The 22,533-nt window shown below is 35.2% G+C and overlaps 1 protein-coding gene across 14 annotated transcripts in view; it reads right to left on the reverse strand.

Moving 5' to 3' along the window:
* The window catches only part of POT1 (protection of telomeres 1), an 81,710-nt gene extending 61,216 nt beyond the window's left edge, over window positions 1–20,494 (reverse strand). For 3 of the 14 annotated variants that reach the window (XR_013992578.1, XR_013992579.1, XM_081038342.1), the window contains exons 1-7: window positions 19,983–20,263; window positions 19,284–19,468; window positions 16,399–16,471; window positions 15,539–15,630; window positions 5,993–6,103; window positions 5,297–5,344; window positions 3,194–3,308 (exon numbers count right to left, since the gene is read on the reverse strand). Coding sequence is in view for 11 of the 14 variants with exons in the window: in XM_081038342.1 (XP_080894468.1) it covers window positions 3,194–3,308; window positions 5,297–5,344; window positions 5,993–6,103; window positions 15,539–15,630; window positions 16,399–16,471; window positions 19,284–19,406 (562 nt within the window). In the remaining 3 variants the exon portion in view is untranslated. Of the gene's footprint in view, window positions 1–3,193; window positions 3,309–5,296; window positions 5,345–5,992; window positions 6,104–15,538; window positions 15,631–16,398; window positions 16,472–19,283; window positions 19,469–19,982; window positions 20,283–20,380 lie in introns of those variants that run through there. The other 11 variants (XR_013992577.1, XM_081038350.1, XM_081038349.1 and 8 more) reach the window with 11 other exon arrangements.
* Between the last annotated feature and the right edge of the window lie 2,039 nt (window positions 20,495–22,533).

Below are 22,533 nucleotides of genomic sequence, written 5' to 3' on the forward strand. Positions count from 1 at the left end.
TAAATTCTTCATATGTTTTCTCTAAGAAAATATTATCAATGTTATCTGTGCAAGGCAAAAAACTGCATCTCTAACTATCTAGCCAGCTCTCCAAAGCAAAGTAAACATGAGGCTTTCAGAGGAGATAACGGCTATAAAATCTCAAAATCCTAAGGAGGCAGCAATGACCTTGTCTTCCTAGATGGAAGAGACCACAGTATTTACCCTTGATGAGTCCATTTTGATGATACGTGGTCTTTCAATATATGCTCTTTCCATGAACTTTGAAAAAGTCTCAGTTTTCATGATGAATTTTGCCACAATTGAATAAGAATATATTGATCGTCTTTTTAACAGGTCTGATAGGCTTCTTCAAAAATAAAGGCTACAACTCCTCCAAGACTGCATAATGAAGCTTGGGAAGTAAGGCATTTGCTACCAGAAATAAGGGAGCAGTATGCGATAGGTCACATGTAATCACTGTTACTGAGGATGAGAGGAAAGTCAAGAAATATTTTGTCAAGAAGGAAGAATGCTCAATTGCACCAAACTGCCTCTGTCACATTGAATTTAACAGTTATAAAATACATTTTAATGAAAAACTCTAGCTAATGACATGTAACAGAATAAACTGTTTTCCATCTACCTAAATTTGAGTGGCATGAAGGTAATTTTCCTCCACATAAGTAGTTATGTACAATCTAGATGTAATATTTAGATTGTGGCCTTCTATTTACGAAATAATATTGCTTTCTGTACTATAAAAAAGGCACAGCTGTGAATTGTTCCCGTACATTTATTCTGATACTTCTCAGTGGTGATACTAATGAAGTTGACCCTTTCCTGAACACAAAAATCAGTGCTGTTTGTCTGCCTCTCCTATAGCACATTGAAGAACAGGTTCTATTAACAGAAATAAAAATGTAAAGTATAAATAAAATTATAAGGCAGTTTTAAAATTTTACTGTCTTGCTAGTAGTAAAGACATCTCACTATATCTTAAGACATATTTTAGAGTTTCAATGAAAATGTTCAGATAAAATGGTAACAGTTTAATTTAGTATCTCAAAAGAAATAGAGAAATGTATTATCTTTGTCATAACAGATGGCTTATTATTACTAGTCATATTTTTTTTAATTAAGGGACTGTATCCAACTAAACATATCTGATAGAGATATAAGATATATACGAATATACAATAAATATTATAGTTCTCCAGTGCTTTAATTACACATCATTTAATAACACTGTCAGAAAACAATTATGCCAATAACTTAAAATTAGTGTTCAGTCATCAACGTTTTAAAAAGAGCTATCATTTTATTCTATATTACTGTTATTTTTTAACTAATTTACTAAAAACTTTTTAATGACAAGAATTAGCAACATATGAAAAAAAGTTTAAAAATGGTATCTTCTACCAAGTTAGACAGACATTATTACCAGCAATGTAGCTATTCCACAATTTGGCAGAACAAGCAAAGCCAGCCAGGTAACACTTAGAAATGGAAGAGTATCAGAGTAATCACATCTTTACAGCAAATTCCCAGAACAGGGACAAGTAAGATTCAGGGGGAAAGAAATCTGATGACGAGAAGAAACCACTACGGTGAAAGTATGCAAGTATATGTTGAATGGTATGATGGGGTGGGGAATGTAGTCTGAGAAAAAGGAAAGTCAAATGAAAATATGTGAGAAATACATATTTAAATGAAAATATCTCTGCTTCAACCTTGATGTTTAACGTTTCTCTTTCTGCTAAAACAAATTATCAGGATTTTCAATAAAACATCCCTTTGCAGTCTTCAGACTTAGTTACCACCTATTTCAAACTTCTCATCTCTATATTAAGTCTTAACATGGTAATTTTCACACAGACTGAGTCCTTACATTATACATTAACAAAATATCCTGATCATATGAAAATAAGATTTTTTTCCCCCAGACACCCCACTAAAGGGTATAGTTCAAACTCATTCTACAATACAATTTGTATAATTTAATAAATAAAATCTTCTAAAAATAGGAACTCAATTGAGAACATCTTTGTCCCAAGCATGAGCCACACAGCTCCTGACACCCAGTAGATAAGAAGACAGTGTTCCATCACCACCACCACCACGACCATTTCACATGTTTAACATCTCTAAAATATGGCTACATCTTACAATTGACAGTAAAGCACAGCTTAATTGGCAGTGCTTTTCTTTTCTTAATATAAAATAAATGATGACACATAAAATAATGATGCCTTGTACAAATGATGTTGTTTCAGATTAGATTAAATAATGTAATAAACGTTAAATGGAGTTGAACTGAATTAAACCAAGGTGAAAGTGTGTTGCCTATTAACTATTCATACCTTAACTCTCAGAAAACTGAAATTCATGTTTTTTGGTTCATTCTTTTATGCTAGTCTGTTTGAAAGCTTATGTTATTACATGGAATTAATAGGTTATGCCTTTTTAATTATCTTTAAGAACTCAAGTTTAATCATCTTACATTTAAGTAATTATTGTTAGGGAAGGACTTATTATTGCCATTTTGTTAATTTTTTTCCATCTGTCTTGTACCTCTTTTTTTCACATTTCTTCTTCTCTTATGGTCTTCCTTTGTATGTTTCCTGATTCTGTTCTAATTTCCTTTTGTGTATCTTTTACAGGTGTTTTCTTTGTGGTTCTAAGGAGTTTACATGAAACCTCTTAAAATTGTAACAATCTATCTTAAACTGATAAAAAATAATCTTTTACATACAAAAACTCTACACTCTTACTTCCCCCCATACACAACTTATGTTATTGATGCCACAGTTTATATCTTTTAATATCGTGTAACCATTAACTTATGTTTTCAGGTAACTATTTTTTAAACTTATGTCTTTCAACTCTTTTGCCAGAATTAAAAATGATTCACATTATCACTGCTATAGTATTAAAGTATTCTGAATTTGTCTATATCATTGTTTTCTAGCCTATTTTATACTTTCATATGCTGTCATGTTGCTGTTTATCATCCTATTCTTCATTCATTCTTTAGACTCTAAAGACCATAATTATTTTATAAATGAAAATAGCCAAACAAATATGCCTGAGTGTTGCTTGGCAATTATAAATCAGAATTGAGCTTCTAAGACAGGGTACTAAAGAGGCTGTGTTCCTGAAACCAATAAAGCAGTTCCAGTCCATTAAAATCTCAACCAATCTTAATACCTACCAGTTCCTCTGCTAACATATGGAGGCTTAAAGAACTTCACGACACCATAGACATTGACGACCATACCAGCCTTCAGTTTATTCAGGGGTGTATACGCATAACATGATGCTGGCACCTAAAGAAAGAGAAGACAGCGAATATATCAATAGAAGTATTTAGGTTTTAGAATCACGTTATGATCACATCTGTAAATTAGAAGAGCCATCTAACTGAACTTGTTTCCCTTTAAGTGAAAAAAGGAAATACACAGCTTATAAAGGTTACTACATAAACCACTAGTACTAGTTTTTCGTAGACATAACTGATTTTTAAATGGTATAATTTGTACACAACTCTAAGAAATGCAGTTTAAGATATTTTGGTTCTGGTTTTTAACTTTAACTGATATTGCCTCAAAACTTGTGATATATTAATATGTATATGTATATGTATATGTATATATGTATATACACATATATACATATATATATACACACATAAACATATATATGTATTTTTTTCTTTTTTTTCTATTTTTTCCGATACTGCTATAAAGATTTTACTTAGGCCAAATAATAAACGCTTTGATAATAAATGGTATAAAGACATTAAAAATGGTAATAAGGGAAAAAAATGTTTCTGAAATAACTGTACATACGTTTGGAAGGAAAACAGAAGGTGATTTACAAGGATATGTGTGCATATCAGTCAAATAATCTGTAAAAGAGTTCAGACGTCTGGCCCCATCACCCACCCATTCTATCCCTGATTAAAAATAAGGATACCTATTACACTAAGAGTTAAAATTTTTAATATCAAGTCAAAATTAATTAATTGGCTCTTTCAAGCAACCTAATCCCTCAGGTCAAATATAAGAAGGTCAAAGGCTTAGAAATCGCATCAAACCTTGTTGTAAAAAAAAAGTTGTAGCACATCAATGATGAAAGAATTATGGTCAGTATATAGGACAGAAAAGAAGATATGTACGTGCTCAGCTGACAAAATAACTGGACCCAGTATGTTGTCTTAAGAAGTATCTCCCTAATGTAGAGGTGAGTGGAGAAGGTCAGCACAGCTCAATGACCACAACCGTTACAGGCATTAATTCATAACAATTCATGACCAACAAATACTTCTTAATTATAATTTGGCTTCCCATGTAAATAAGCCAGTATATGTGCACACAGCAGTTAAGGTATATTCTAACAGTTGAGGATACCTGGGCTTTCTGAAGAACCATATCTGCCGAGTTCGGAAGCTCCTTTGTTTACTTCTGCCTTATTTGTGGGTTCATGGATGTTTTAAATATTTGAAGTAGAACTATTTATAATAATTTTAAGAAACACTAATACCCAGGGCTAATTCACATTTTTTTTAAAGTAGGTCAACCCTCTTATTGGTTCCAGTTTCCCTAAATCAGAAATTCAAATGATACTATTATAGTATTATTCAGAATTTGAAACCTGTATCTCATAGTCATTGTCCATTTGGAACCAAGTCCCTGGACTCTGTTCATTAGAAACTAAAGGTTTCAGACAACCGAACACAAACTTAACATTAAACTTGACCAATGTTTTAGTTCTTCCCATTTTCAGTCAGCTACAGGTTAGCTGACCAATACAGGTGGGAACCTTCTTATTGTTATGAGATAGCTAAGTTTTATAAAATACTGAACAAAATGACAAAAAAAGAACAAAATGTGTGCCAAATATAATAGACTTCTTTACTTAAAATTGCATAATTCAGGACATAACAATCTGTTTAAATAGAAGCTGAAAAAACAAAAGAAATACATTTGCCTGAGGTTTAAAAATAGTAAAAATCCCAGTGTCTTCACATAATAAAGCCTTTTTTCCATTTTAGCCTTTCTTATGTATGTAGCTTATACACATATATCATCAGATATTCCAGACAGCAGAATGACCAGATATTAATTACTAGGTAAATGTGTAACTTGAATGTAACATCAAATATCAAAAGAATAAGAGATTATGTTTTCCCATTGTATTGATACTATTTTAAAAGCAGACTATAAAGTGGATTGAATATATATATGTATATATGTACATGTGTGTATCTGCATATTTGTGTACATATTTTAAACTAAAGTAAATATCATCTTACCAAAGACGTTGATTGTGTAGAATAACCTCTTACAGATTTAACATAAACCTGAAAAAAAAAACAGAGAAGGGTGTATTTGTATAGAAACAACTTCCAATGTGATTACAGACCTTTAATTGAAGTAAAACTACACATTTAACTGTATAATAGTCAAACTCACCAGAATGGCATAAAGTTATGGCTTACAAATTAAGAGTGACATGTGCAAAATTGTCTAAGCTAAGCTTTAGTCTACTTCATTAATTTCAGTATCACAGGACCACCCCTAGCCCATATAATGCCCTTGTGCATGCTGGAAAAAAACAGATTTTGGCCTGCAAGCACATGACTTGGCCCAATTCTACTTCCCTACCTGACAGCTTTCACCACATAGGTAGACTCTAAATATGTGTGTTGAGAGTAAGGAGGGGGGAAGGAAGAGGTGAAAAGGGAGAGGATGAGCACCTTCATAAAGAATAAAATTTTCCTCAATAAATAACTATGTTTAAGGGATCTTTCTTTTCTATTTGGAGTCATTCAGAACACAAAGCCAAGAAAAGAATTTCTATTTTTTTAACTTAAAATATTAAACTAAAATAATTCAGTCAGATTAAATAGTTTATCTGCAGAAAAACAGAAATATAATACTACCTATATTCCATCACCTTAGCTCATTAAAACCAAAATATGAATAGAGACTAAAAGTTACACACTTACATAAACAGTCGATTGCAAGTCGTCAAATGCTTTCAAAACTAAGCAATGTTCCCCATCTCTGCTTGTAGATGAAGATGACAAAACAATAAATTCAACCACTGCAATGGTGTCCTATTTAGAAAAAAATGGTTTTAATTATCAAAATGTCTACAATTCTGAATGCCATATAAATCCTTATATTTTATTATTTAAAAACAGTAATCCTTTCTATAAAATGGGAAACTGTTAGCCTAATGTTTAATGCTTTCTAAATACAAGATTGAGCCAACCACCTCCTTTAAAAGGGTACCAACGTTATACCCAAAATAGATGGGTATAATGCCCCGCTTCATGGACCAGGAAAACACTGACTAAATCACTTAGACAATTTTATTTAATGGGACTTCAAAAACTAATGTTTATCTCAATTTTTATCAATAAGTTTGCATGAGTAAACACAATGAAGAGAAAACAGAAGATAAAACAGTATTAAGCCTAGAATTTAAATGAAACAATCTCGGAGTTGAGAGACCACATTGAGAAAGATGTGTCATTAGTATGAGAACTACACATTGTTACAAAGGTAACATATGTACCTATAAATACAGGTTATGAGACGTAAATAAGAAATTACTATTTATAAACTAGTAAGAATTGAGATTTTTCTTTCTACTGAGGTTTATAATAGTAATAAGAAGCCATTCTCTATTTATCCCTGCCCTTGTCATTCTTTAGTTAAATCTCTCTTATTTTCCAAATACTAGAATATATACACTCAACAAGTTCTACCTTGCTGCATTTTATATATACACACACACACACACACGTGTGTGTGTGTGTGTGTGTGTGTGTGTGTGTATATTCTTACTCCTCTAATTTTACCACCAAAATCTTAAAATACGTAAAAAATCCCGGGCTTTACGCAGCTTGCTTCAATAATCTCTACCAAGTGGAAGTCTTCCGCGTTACTCATTATTGCTTTGCTGGAGTCAATCCCCAGGATTCTCTATTTAATCCACTAAGTGGCTGTGAGCACCCTGAAGACAGGGATCTATCCGCTTTGTATCTTCAGGGTTTGGCACAAAGTAGGCCCCACGTAAACAGTCTAAATCAATGGAAGGATCTTATATTGCCTTTCTAATGCCGTGTTTCCCCGAAAGTAAGACCTAGCTAGACAATCAGCTCTAATGTGTCTTTTGGAGCAGAAATTAATATAAGACCCAGTATTATATTATATTACATTACATTATACTATACTTGGTCTTATAATCTTTGCGGCAAAGAACGCATGAGAGCTGATTGTCCGGCGAGGTCTTATTTTCGGGGAAACACAGTATCTCTGGCCCTATGCAGACAGTTTAGCTCTGCCAATTTCTGAATTTTCTTTTTTTCTTTAGGTGAGATTGCCAGTACAATTGTGTCTGTGCTGATAATGCTAAATAACCACACAAGTCTTCGTAGTTATATGGAAGAACATTTTCATTCTCATGGAAGATTTTCTACATTTATACCATGTTTTATGCAATTTTAAAAGGGAAAAAATATACACTAAGATTACTTTTGGAATAAATTATTTTTACAAACTGAAAACTATGGAATGCTTTCAATTTATCTCAGACCAATACATTCTGATTTAAATGAAAAATTAAGATTTTAGTGTAAGATTCATTCAGTGAAACTAACACAGGGAATGGAAGTAGATGAGTCATTGGTTTATCGGTTCTAAATACTCCTACGAGCACAAAAAATAACCTACCTCATGTTACTGTCTATTTTACTTAAAAATCTCTTAAACATAAATATTATATGGAAAGAAATACACTAAAATGCAACTGTTAGGGATACAGATACACGTTTTTCTTTGTATTTTCCTGCATAATCTAAACCTTTTTTTAGAATGGGTGTTTCTTTTATAATGGAGAAAACATTTTATAAAGGGAAATAATTAATAAAAGCTGAACATCAGCATTCCCAAGAAAAATTTTTTCAAAAGTCCACTCTACTTTAACATCTTTAACAAAATTCAGTAAAAAGTTATGACTTACCCTCTTACCATACATTCAACATGTAAATGACCAAAAATATTTTCAAGGAAAGAAAAACGTGTTTATTGTATTTATAAACATGAGCTTGTATTTGAATACACATACATAAATTGCATTGAAGGCCCTCAGTGATCTCATCCCAACTGACCTTGTCTGTTTTATCTCCATATACTTCTATCCAATACCACACACGTCAGATTCTCTTACATGCCTACTGCTTTTCCACATATACTCTTGGCTTATTCTGAGCCCCCATTAAGAATAAAGAGCATTTTTCTCTTTTGCCCACATCTGACCCTATCTATCTTTTGAAGTCTGGGCTGTTAATGCTTCTTCCTTGTGAGGTCTATCGTAGATTTTGTCCCTCTCCCTGAAAAAATCATTCTTCCTTCCTCTGAACTCTCCTACACAGCTTTTTAATCTTTTTCGCTTTGTGTGTTGCTCACAAACCTTTCTTAACGTTTTTAATGCCGTTAAAACTGTAAGATCCTTGGGACTAAGAATGATGTATTATCCATCTGTATATCCCACACAAATGACAGGCAGAGGCTTCTGCTCAGTCACTGCTCAACAACTATCTGTTGAATACATGAATTAATACTGATTAAAGGACATTCCCATGAATTTACAAATCATAATGGCCTTTAAATTAATTCACACACACAGAGGATAAGAAAGATAAATATATAATAGGGAGTATTAGTTTGTACAAACACTCATTAGAGTGAGTTGAAAATGAAATTTAATATGCATTGTTCTAAGTTCTAAGCTTCTGGGAACAGCATACAGAACCCGTTCAAACAAGAATGGGAATTACACATTCAGTGGTAACAGTATATTCTGCTATATCAGAGCGTTGATCTCAATCTGCTAAAAAAGTATTAGGAAACAAGCCTGAGAATACCATGCTACTAAAAGTGATAAGGCTTTATCAATATCTGTGCATGAACATTATAAAAGTGAAAACACATTTGGTCTGAAATATTTGAACTAATTCAGGCTATTCACATATCAGCAAATGGGTTATTTGCCTTTTGTGTCTATACTATCCTGTCACAGTGCCTTAGAAAGAGTAAGCCCTTGTCATGAAACAATTTCCTGTTTAGTTTAGCCAACAGGAATATTTCTATAATGAACCAGTCTCAAAGAAAATTAACAAACTCAGTACAGATCTTTTTAACATAAATAAGTGTTCTTGAAAAATTAACAATTAAAAGGCAAAAACAAACCAGACAACTTACTGCACATTAACAAATATGGTTTTTACATGACAATATGTCCTAATGAAGAACACAAAGTGGTGGAAATAAAAAGCAAATAGGTGAATAACAAAAATATAAACTACAAGATTAGTGTATTAATTTGCTAATTTTTAATAGACAATATATTAAAAATTCTCAAGTTGTTACACTTGAGCATGAAAAACGCATAGAAAATATGAAATGATTGCCAATCAAAAAAGAAAAACACTTACCTGACTTTAACAGGCATTAAGTAATTTTCACTAAATGAACCTTGCAAATATTATTAGGATATCATATTTAAAAAACTGTTACAAAGTGAAAGGATACAGGGATAAGCCAGGGATCTGATATCACTAATAAGTGTAGTGATTGACCGAAAATGTTTCTATGGTATAAAAGTGTTTTTCATAGAATTAGCACTTTTTGGATCATGTTACACCAAGGATATAATTGGAAGCAATCTGTGTAATATTAGCAGAAAAACCAAAATCTTTAAATGGCCTAAAAAAATAATCTGATGCCCACCCATGTCACCAGCCACATACTGTGGGACTCCCTCTGGGATTCTGCCTTCTCACAATTCTTTGGCATTCAGGATCCTCACTCAGGGCCTTTGGATATGATGTTCATCCTGACTGATCGATCCAATTTTCCCAGTACCCCTGTGCTCACTCTTTCTGCTACTTAATCTTTATGGTTACATATTACATCTGGCTACAACAATTAATTTCATAACAGTGATTTAATTCTAGTCTTCTCCACTGAACACTTTCCATAATGGGAAGGTCCATAACTGTCTTATTCAGTTACGATATCTCTGACATCTAGCACAGAAGACAGAAAACATTCAACAATTGTTTAGATAACCAAATATACGAATACATATAAAGAGAATAACTTCATTAAATCTTAAATAAAATAAGCTGTGCATCTACTACAAAATTCACTTGTTAGACTCTAACATTTTACAAATTGAAAAGGACCTTAGAGATCATGTAACCAAACACCTTCATTTTTCAGGTAAGAAAATAAGGGCCAGAGAGGATAAAGGAACAGCCTAAAGTCACATACAGCTAATTAGTTATAAAGACAAGAATACAGATTTCCTGACTTCCAAGAAGGGTACTTACTATTCTACCTCCTCTTTCAGTACTAATCTTACAGAAATGGGACAAATGTATTAATAAATGTCTATAATGTTGACAGTTTTGTGATATATTTTTTAAACTTTCAGGATACATCGGTTTTGAATGTTTTCAAAACCATAACCACACAAGAACAAAATCTTTCAAAGCAAATACCTGCAAGACCACTATATCTCCCTCAGACAGAAAAAGAATATATTTGTGGAGACAGAGTAGTTTCTCCACTTACTACAAGTTCTATAACAAACCTTAGCCTTACAATGGTTATATCTTCACAACAATACTAAGGACCTTTACCACGGATGGTTACTAGAGGTTACTATGTTTATCAAATATATGGAAGTACTTTGCAATCTGTGAAGTACCATACAAATACTCTTAAGAAAAAAATAAGGAAACTGCTAATGTTATTTGTCTTTTGGTTTGGATTTTTCTCTTTTGGAAGGATGAGGAGTCATGGAAAATATCTGTTATGCAAACTAGTCAATAAATTGTTTGTTTTCACTTCATCACAAAGTATCACGGTAAAGTTTTCTAGTTCAAAGAAAAAAATTGTAAAGTTATCTAAGTAACTGAATCTTCTTCCCCTGTGCAATACCTTCCTAATAGTCTTTCATTCATATTCTCTCCTTCCCTGTCTTCATCTTGTCATTTCTAAAGAATATCTTCCTTAAAAAAAAAAAAAATGCATGATATCGGGCTTTTTTTTAACAACAGAAATTTATTTTTGCATAGTTCTAGAAGGTGAAGTTCAAGATCAACTTGCCAACAGGCTTGGTTATCTGAGGCCGCTCTCCTTGACTTGCGGATGGCTGCCCTCTTTCTGCCTTCACATGACCATCCTCTGTGCACGTGCACCCCTGGTATCTCAGATTTCAGACTTTTTTAAACACTGAATTCTTAATAATTGAAAACTGTCATCATAAATATGAATTACTTTAACTAAGCTGAAATAGTCAGTCCTTTGTCAAGGGCAAGAATGATAACAACAAGAATAATAGCAGTAATGACAAGGAGTCTTCACTGGACCCACCCACAGAAGTGCCTCATCAAGATAATTACACAGTGCTAATGATTCCTGCCCCACCCAAATGGCCTGAGGTAACACTTTTGTTAATATTATTTGCTTCTAGGACCTCGCTGTGTCATTCCAACTAGATTCAAACTATATCTAAATCAAGTTTTTAAAACTAGTCATCTAAAATTACTCTATTATTCTGAGAGAAACAGTCTGCTGAACTGTTCTAGGAGTTTGGGGACATGAACTGCATGACAGCTATCTTATTTCCTCAAATTCTAAAGATTTTAACATATTAATACCACTGACTTGATAAGAGCTTTTCACAGGGGGGAAAACAGTATACTGATTCTCGTTTTCTTTGTTTAAATTATAAATTAGGAAAAAAATTAATTTCCTACTCTTCACAGAAGCTTTAGAAAAAAGACAAAACTGGAGTTTGGCAATCTATTTCCAAAATTCTTGTACAAGAAAATTAAAAGGTAGATGTTCTGACAGTTTCCTGGAAATGGATCTTTAACCTAGACTCCAAAGACAAGTTTTGCAAAAAAAAAAAAATTATTTATAATCATCACAACGTGTGAAACCATAGTATGCCAGAACAATTCAGAATTCTCAGCTAATCTAATACCCTCAAATTTTATATTTGATTACATTCAAGTCTGGAGACATTCAATCATTGTTCAAAATCCAACAATTACCAAGAAAAAGCAAGGACCACAAGCCAAACTCCTGGGCTCATGCCCAGTTGTCCTTTCTCTGCCCTGCACCTCACTGGATGGGGCCGCGTCTACTTACACTAAGACAGTAACAGTAATAGCAACACTTAACAGGTGCCACGTACTGACTTCCTACTAAGTACCTGTAGTAGGTAATTTATAACCCTGACAACAATCCAGAAATGTACTATTATCCTCATTTTCAGATTTAAAAATTTTAAATGATTATTTTAATCTTTAAAAATAAACAAAAAAGGTTGAATGGAGGTTAAGTGTTTGGAAAGCCATGTACAAAAGAATGAAGCTAGGCTGCTCTAAGTCACCATCTACTAAAATTAACTCAAGATGGATCAAAGACCTAAACATAACACCTGAAACAATTGTACAAAAGAAAGCATAGGTATTAAATGTATGGGCCTTGGGTTCAGAGAGAATTTTGTGAATTTGATCTCAAAGACAACGGGAAGAAAAGCAAAAATAAATGAATGGGACTGTCACACTAAAAAGCTTACGCACAGCAAAAGAAACCATCAATAAAACAATGAGGCAACCAACCCAATAGAAGATATTTGCAAACAATGCCTCCGATAAGGAACTAATATCCAAAATATATAAAGAACTCAACAACAAAACAATATAATTAAAAACTGGGCCTAGGATCTGAACAGACACTTCTGTCAAGAAAACTTATAAACAACCAAGAGACATGAAAAGATGCTCAACTTCCCTAGCTATTAGGAAAATGCAAATCAAAACCACAATGAAATACTACCACCTCACACCTGTTAAAATGGCTATTATCAACAAGACAAGTAATAACAAGTGTTGGAGAAGCTGTGGAGGAAAATGAACCCGCATACACTGCTGGTGGGAATGCAAACTGGTACAGTCATTATGGAAAATAATATGGAGGTTTCTCAAAAAACTAAGAATAAAATTACCATATGACCCAGCAATACTACTTCTGGGTATCTACCTAAAAAATCAGAAACATTTACCCATAAAGATATATGTACCCCTATATTGATTGCAGCATTATTCAGTGCCCAAAACACATAAACAACCAAAGTGTCCTTCAACAGATGATTGGATAAAGAAGATGTGGTATACACACACAATAGAATATTACTCAGCCATAAGAGAAGATGAAATACTGCCATTTGTGACAACATGGTTCAATCTTGAAATTATCATACGCTAACTGAAATAAGTCAGACAGAAGTAGAGAACTATATGATTTTGTTAGGGTCCGGAGTCAACCCCTCCTCAAGTGAACAGAAGTCACACGATAATGCAAGTCACACAGCGAGGTTTATTTCCAGCTAGCTGGGGTCCGAGTATCTGCCCGACGCAGCGGGTTTCAACAAGGACCCCAAACACTTAAAACCCAGGGTTTATATAGCATCTTCAAGGCACACAGCAATTAAACTACAGGACTTACACAGCTTTAAGGAGTATATGACAAACTGCAGGATTTACACAGCTTCAAAGAGTATAAGATAAGCTACAGGGCCGCTTGTCTCCTCGCTGTCACTGCCCACATCTTGGAATTTACAGTCAGGTTGTGTTTACACTTAGGTTGTGTTTCAAGCCAGGGACCGTTAACCCTGACCTTAAGATAGCAGTTCTCACGCTAACAGTCTTACAATTTCACTCATATATGGGATATAAAACTGAACGCAACAAATGAACAAGATAAACAAAGAAACAAAAACTCATAGAAACAGACAATAGTTTAGTGGTTACCAGAGTAAGGGGAGAAGAGTGGTAGAAGAAGGTAGAAGAAGGTAAACGGGGTCAAATCTATGGTGATTAGAAGGAGAACTGACTCTGGGTGGTAAACACACAATGGGATATATAGATGCCGTATTATAGATATGCACACTTGAAACTTTACTAACATTGGTTAATTTTACTAATCAATGTCACCCCAATAAATTTAAAAAATCAACTGTCCACAGATTTATCTGTTTATTTCGTGACCCTGAATTCTATTCCATTTGTATACACATGTATCTTTATGCCATTTCCATACTGTTGATTATATTATCTTTGTAGTAAGTTTTAAAACCACGAAGCATGAGTCCTTTAACTTTGCTAATCTTTTTCTACATTGTTTCAGTATTCCAGGCCCCTTGAAACGCCTTATGAATTTTAGAATCAACTTTTCCATTTCTGCAACAAGGGTTGGAATTTGCACTGAATCTGTAGATAATTTTGGGTAGTACTTGGGTAGACAGCTTAATATTAAGTCTTCCTATCCAGGAAAACGCAGGTTTTTCCACTTATTTAGGTCTTATTTAATTACTTTTAGTAATGTTTTTTAACTTTCAGTGCACAAGTTTTCTACCACATTTGTTAAATATATTCTTAGGTATGATATTCCTTTAGATGTTATCACATGTGGAATTTTCATTACTTTCATTTCCAGATTGTTCACTGTAGCTATAGAGAAACATAACTGATTTTTGTGTGTTGATCTTGTACCCTGCAACACTACTGAATTCATTTATTAGCTTTAGTAGCTTTCTTTTGGATTCTTTGGGGTTTTCAAATATAGGATTATGTTATCTGAGAACTAATGGTTTACTTCTTCCTATACAATTTAGATGTCTTTTATTTCTTTTTCTTATTTAATTACTCTGTCTGGAACGTCCAGTCCAATGTTGAGCAGAGGTAAAAGCGAGAATCCCTGTATTGTCCCTAATCTTAGGGAAAAGCTTTCAGTCTTTTACCACTGAGTTGATGTTACTTGTGGATTTTTCATAACTGCCCTTTATCATGTAGAGTAAGTTTCCTTCTATTCCTAGTTTTCTAAGTGTTTTGATTATGAATGGGTGTAGGATTTTATCTAATGTCTTTTCTGCATCAATTAAAATGATCATTTTTTTCCTTTGCTCTATGAATGTGATATATTACAATGATTGATTTTCTTATCTTGAGTCAAACTGCACTCCTGGGATAAATCCCACTTGGTCACGGTGTCTATTTTTAATATGCTGCTGGGTTCGGTTTGGTAGCCTTTTGTGGAGGATTTGGCAGGCATGTATTTCTAAAACAACTAGAAGAAAATATTACAAACATACAGAGTTATAGCTCATATTATTTCTTAGTAAGAACTATTTTTATATGAAGGGAAACATAAATATCGTTAAGACATTCTATTGAATACTAAAAATTAAAATGAAGTGATAAGAAAAATTGTCCCATTTTATATTAATGTAACTTTTACTGACTTCATAGAATCATTACAATTTTAAAGATGTTGCTTTTTTAAGTATTATTTTTTACATATCCGCAAATATGTTATCTCTAAAAAAGGTCTGTAGGATGCATATATCATCAATAATTCTAAATCCAGTTCTAAAATAATAAAGACATATGAAAATATTTTACCCCTTTATAGAAAACTTTTGCACAGTCCTTTGCTAATGTTCCAAAAAATGATACATTGATGGTGTTGATCTCAGAATTTGAATTTTCTTGTTCTATAGAGAAAAACACACACGCACAGAAAAACAATTAGATACAGCAATTTTATACACATAAAAACAATAGTTACTTTATAAGATAATCATGAAAAATAGTTAAAATATTTAAAAGTCACTTTTAGTTTACTATAATACTTAATTGCAAAAACAATGTATACAATGCTATTAGGCATTAAAACCAAAATTATAACAAGTTTCAACTAGAATCCATATTGCAAATTTCTGTAAATATCACATTAACATCACATAATGACCACTTTCTATTTATTTTCCCGATTATAATCAAAAGAAATTGAACAAGGTACTAATTATTCAATTTTTATAGTATGTCATATATCACCCCAAAATATTTCATTTTTACTTAACTTCTAGTAATCTACAGTTATTGGTGTATTAAGTTTTAATCTAGACAAGTGTGGTCTTCTCCCCTAGCACCCATATATCTAAGAGTAAAAAAGGAGTGCGTGTAAAGACCAAGCTATCTGTGATTTTAAAAATGAAAATTACTTGGGAATAAGAAATGAACATTCTACAAGTAACTTCATTTGGATCTTCTAGGCTTTGGGGAAAACAAAATATCCATAATCTATTCTCCAGAAGTCACCTCTTATAACCACGGCAGCAGGGCCAAATACTAAGACTAAATTATATCATAAGAAAAATAGTGCTTGTGTGTACTGATCTATGTGTGTACATATATACAAAGTTACCCATTTGTAGATTACAGGGAAAAAGTTAAACAAATGGTCTTATTATATTATATACCTTGTAGTCCAACATTTAAAGTAGCTATTTTGTTTCCACCATAAATTAAAGAAGAGATATGTGAAAGTTTTCCCTGAAATGAGAGAAAGAAAAGTTACACAAAAAGCCAAAAGAGCCTATTAGAACACCAAGATGTAAGTAAAAATTGGAGTAATTTTTTTAAAGGAAATGAACTTACTATCTTTCAAGAAATCAGTCATTACTTGTAAGATGAAAGTGATTTTTCTAGAGAAAAATCGGAGGGCCTAAAAATACTTTAGATTCATAATTTAATTTCTTAAAAAAATCTTATTAACTAATATCAGCTACTCATTTTACATATAAAGATAAACTAGCTTAACTTCAGGTAATTTTTACATGTAATACTGTTGTCTACTATGAAAAACATTAAGAGTTTGTTCCTACGAAGAAATTAAAACTTACTAAATTTCTAAGTACAAAATGATAATCTCATAATTAAGGAAAATGTGGACAAATCAATGGACAAATGCAATTTAGTCTTTGTTCTGCCTCTGTAACTAACCAACTCTGTCAGCCTAAAAAAGTTATTTAATCAGAATCTCACATGAAATAAAGTATTTAATCTGGGTAGTTTCTATAATTTCCTCTGGCTCTAAACTTTAATGATTCTATGAGCAAATATTAGGTTGGTGCAAAAGTAATTGTGGTTTAAAAGGTTAAAAATAATTGCAAAAACTGCAATTACTTTTGCACCAACCTAATATATTATAGGGCTCTTTGAAAACGTTCACACAGAAATGTAATTTATTTAATAAAGTTTAAACAGATTCTATAATACATATCTCCCACACTAATATTCCAGACTTTGATATACCAACAACAACAAAAAATATGTTTTGTTCACACATCAATTTTACTTAAATGACAGGAATCAGAAAAATTAAAAATATGACTATCAGCAATCTATAACGATTCATTCAAAAGTAAAGGTATCCCACATATGAGTGAAGTAATATGGTTCTTGACTTTTTCTGCTTAGCATAATAATCTCAAGATCCATCCATGTTGTCAAAAATGGCAATATTTCACCTTTTCTTATGGCTGAGTAAAATTCCACTGTGTACATGTATTATATCTTCTTTATCTAGTCATCTATCGAAGGATATTTCGGTTGTTTCCATGTCTTAGCCACTGTGAATAACGCTATAATGAACATCAGTGACATATCTTTATGGATAAATGTTTTCAGATTTTTGGAGTAGATACCCAGAAAAGAGATTTCTGGGTCATATGGCAATTCTATTCTTAATTTTTTGAGGAACCTCCATATTGTTTTCCATAGTGTACCAGTTTACATTCATTCATATGTGCTATATAAAACTGAAAGCAAAAAGGAACAAGACAAACAAACAAACAAAAACTCACGGACACAGACAACAGTTTAGTGGTTACCAGAGGGTAATGGGGAGGGTGGTAGAAGAAGGAAAATGGGGTCAAATATATGGTGATGGAAGGAGAACTGACTCTGGGTGGTGAGCACACAATGCAATATACAGATGATTTATTACAGAAATGTACCCTTGAAACCTATATAATTTTATTAACCAATGTCTCCCCAATAAATTCAGTAAAAAAAAAAAAAAAAAAAAGTAAAGGTAAATAGTTCCACTTAGGAGGCAGGAAGCTGGAAAGAACAAAAAAATGTTCGATAATGGGCAAATTCAAAAATTTTCTTCACCCACCAGAGTTGAAGTCGGTAACCAACTAACCAGAAATCCAGAAAGAGAGAAGTACCTCCAAGGAGAGATGGGAGGCAAGTGAGCTGAGGTCACAGGACCACAACCAACCAGAAATCTAAGTAAAGAGAAGCCCTCCAATGAGAGGTAGGCAGTAAGCACTTGCTTACCTGAGGTGAATGGCAAATGCTGCCTGACATCTGTTAAGAAAAATTCATCTAACATTTTTAATGAGTTGCTAAAGGCCTAGTAGGGGCTAGTGAAAAGATAGGGAGCCTCTGGGAGCTGCAAACACAAGGGGAATTCATACCCACTTACAAGCTCTTCTCCACAAACCTGGCGAGATCCAGGCTAGGAGCAGGGTAAGGGTGGTAGCAGTTACTGCAGGAAAGGCAAGAAACCCTGCCTGGATCTTTCTTCCAGAACCAAGTCCTTAAAATGCTAGAAGGACAACAAACCTATGAATCTTAAAGCTCTGGTGAAAATCCATTGCAGCTGGAAGAAGAAAACAGAAAAAAAACTAATACAGAAAACTCTATTTCCTCTGAAATAAAATACCAGGAAAATGGAAAAATAAACAGAATAAAAGATAAACAAATGTCTACCTGGAGTACCTTGATTAGAAGGATAAAACTGACATGTAGCATTATCTCTCTTTTATTACCAGACCCATTTTACTACTAAGCTTCTCACTTCCCTCCTGTCATTCTCTCTTTAGTCCCTAACTTAAATGCAGAATAACAAAAATGAAAAATGCAGTAACTACGTCCAACACAATACTGGATACGGCCGGAAAAAGGTTCAGTGAACTTGAAGCCAGATCAACGGAAATCACCCAATCTGAAAATCCCTCTGCACCAAAAAAAGAACAATACTGAAAAAAAAAAAAAAGGACCAGTACCTCCGAGACCTGTAGGACAACAGCTAACAGCCTAACACACAAATATACACGTGATTAACATGTGTTAGGAGAAAGGAGTAATAATGTGAGAGGGGGAAAAAAAATTCCAAGAAACATTAGCCTCTAATTTCCCTGATACAAACAAACAAACAAACAAACAATGACTTACAGATCCAAGAAGCTCAGTCACCGAAAAGCAGGAGAAATTCAAAGAAAAGCCACAGGGAGGCCCCTGACCAATCTGCAAAAAGCAAACGACAACTATTCCGTGTTAGGAAAAGCCTTACCTGGATATATTTCCCCCTATAATCGCAGCCTGGCTGCAGGGATCGGAAGTGTACTTTCTGAAACTTAGTCAGCGGCTCAACTTGCGGCACCCCGTTGACCTCTCGTATTAATTTAAGCGGCATGGCGGCTTTGCTTCACGGTGCTGTGCAAAGCGAATTCAACCGGGGACGTCGGTGTCCGGCTGCTGAAACACCAAGACCAGTGCTATTCGTCTCCCACCAGTTACTCATCGTTTGGGGGTTAGGGAGGGGCAGTGGGTGATTCCATAACTTTGTTACAAGGACCAATACACGCGTCCTCCCAAAGCACTGGAACTTACTTAACCCCTTTCTACTTAGTTTCGCATTTAAATAAGTACCTCGAAAGGCCAGTTTTAAGCTGTCAAAACCGCGCTAACAAGTGCCCTACACTGTGCTTGCAAATATACGAGCTGCTGAGGAAGGGGGTGGGGGGGGGCGTGGAAAAGATTTGGTTACGTTGTTCAACCCCTTTGGCAGTTTTGATACTGTGCACGCAAACTGGACACCAAAAGGAGATCACTCCCAACACATCGGTGGCTTCCTCCCTCCAGCGATCGAAAGACACGACTGTTTCACTGACGTTCACATGCGCATTGTCGGGGCAATCATATTTCTCAAAACTCTCCACGGGGGGAGGCACCCGGAGTCCACAGTTAATGGTTGTTAAGGTGTACGCACCAACCTTCCCCAAGCCAGGGGAGCTCCGGGAGGGGACAGGCATCAACTCACGTACGCGGCTCCCAAAGCGCCCGGGCAAGCGCGGAACACGGCCGGCTCACGAGGAAGACACGTAGGACGCGTTCCTCCGCCAGAACTCCACCAAAAGTCAGTCTTACGTCTCAGCCTCTTTAGAATACCAGTTCAGGCCCCAACCCACCTTGTATTCACGCAACGAACGGCAAACCCACCCAGGCATTCACGCACCGCGCCCGAAAGCACAAGTTCCCCCGGGCGCGCCTGTGACGTCACACGCACGCCGGCGGCTCAGTTCCCACGCATGCGTACGCGACTGCTCGGGGCTAACGGGCCGCTCGCTCCCGCGCCCGCTGGGAGCTCGCTGCGCGATGGTTCCCTACCTCGAAGACGCCCTGGAATGCAAACTGCGTAGAGCGTGCGGTGCCCGGGGGACGGTCGGACACAGTTCCGATCTCCGCCCGGAACTCTCGCCGCTCCCCTTAGCTCCGCCCCCCTGTCAATTTCCCGCTGTCGGGGCGCGGAGAACCCGTGGCGGAGGCGGGGCCCGATTTCCCCATCCTGTAACCAATTAAAGGCTATTCCAACACCCGGGCGGAATTTGAAATTCGTTAAGTAGATTGGAAGCCCCTGTGGACCGGCACTTCTTTTACCGCCAGTTCCCCGTCGCCCCTCCCTCCCGTCCCGCGCCCCCAAGCGATCACCCAAGTGGACGTTCTCCTCCGTTGGTCGATGGGGCTACGATTTTGTGGTGTGATTGGTAAGACTGTGCACCGCACAAAGTGGGTCAGGTCTTCCTTCAGCAAAAAGGATGTAGTCGGTGGGGGGGGGGGGCGGTAGGGAGGTTTGTAAGCGAGCACGTGCAGCCGGGACAAGCCACGTGGAAAAAGAGCCAGACAACAGGAAGCCCTTTCGCGCAGGGAAAAGGTAAGGGCGGAGGGGCTACAACCGCACGTCGGTTATAACCATAGGGTTCTTCCTGTGGGGCTTCCACGGCTGACATAGGACATGAGAGGTCCACCCACAGGCCCTCCCCATTCCCGTCGTGGTTAAGGTCTCATAAGTTTTGACAAGATATTGATAAATGTGAATCCTCTGCTAATACCTGATTCATGCCTCTGATCATTTCATCTACGTGAAACCACCCCAGTGCAAAACAATAATAAAGAATTACTTAAATATCTCCAAGGCTAAATTTGAACTCAAATATCAGCTGTAGAGACGTATTTGCAGGTGGAAAAAGCTGTTTTTCACATACGTTTTTTCCGCAGGAAGCATTTGGTGTTAAGCCCATATTCCCTCCCACCCCTGCATTCATATAAATGCATCCCCTAGAAGTACACACGACTTTTTCGAGAAAAAGGATGCTGAGGCTTACCGGTACATGTTCTCCTCTTTCCTACCCTGGCCTCACTCAGCTCAGAGATAACTGTTCCTCCTTCCCAGTAAGTCAAGTCCTCCACCTGAGATCTGGTTACTTTCATTTCGTCTCCATCATCAGTTACATCTTCTGTCAATATATTTTCAACTGTTCCTTCTTATTCTTTGCCATCAGATTCAAACACATTCTTCCACAGCCTAAGCTTATTAAGGGCAAGGAGAATTGTTTACTATTATTTGCATAGAGCATCTCTTGTGCTTAGCACATTGTAGGGGCTAAATATTTGTTGAATGAACAAATCTTTGGGGGGGGGGAATGTTTCTCTTTCCTCCTCTGTGGCTTCCCTGTCTTCATCTTAACCACACCCCCACCTCATTATATTGAAACTGTCAAGATTCTTGAAGACCTCTTTGTTGCTAAGACAAAAGAACACTCTCTAGTCTTCCTTACTCATCTTTTTTTTTAAGCATTTTAATTTTTCTGCCACGTGTTCTTAGTTTTCCTCTTATCCTCTAGCCATTGAATCTATTCAAGGTTTTTTTGTTTTTCTCTATTTAGCCTATAAATGTCCATATTCCAGTGTAATGAAGACATCTAACAGAAGTCTATAACTGCTCTTATTGTTGTGATTATTCTCATTTCTTTAGGACCCAAACACTTCCTACAAATGCAAGCACATTCCGATCTTGTTTCTTTTCCACAATCTAATTCCTGGCAGAGCTAGGGATGCAGATGACTCCAGAGCCTCTACTGCTTTCCCTCACATTAGCAATTAGTTTGCTCTACAAATCAAGAAAATTGAACATGAATGTACAGTGCAGTTTAAGATATGAGAGGGGGAAAAAAGATGGAATCAACTACATAAGGCACTGAAGTCATATAAGCCAAAACAATTCATTACTATTTTTGTATGTCTATTGAAGCATAAAAGCTACTCCAAGACTAAAAATTAATGTAATAACTATTACAAGTTGTAATTTTTAAAGGTGCAAACGAGAAACTTTTGGTATAAAATCTACAATATAAAAATGTTTAATTTTAAGAAAAGTGAAAATAAGATTCTCACTAATAAAAAATGAACACTGAAAGTACCTAACTTCCAATTTCCTTCAAATTAAATGCAGTGAAAAGCCCTGTCTGAGAGGAATGCTAGGG

Source organism: Rhinolophus hipposideros, assembly GCF_964194185.1.
Source record: "Rhinolophus hipposideros genome assembly, chromosome: 25".
NCBI lineage: Eukaryota > Metazoa > Chordata > Mammalia > Chiroptera > Rhinolophidae > Rhinolophus > Rhinolophus hipposideros.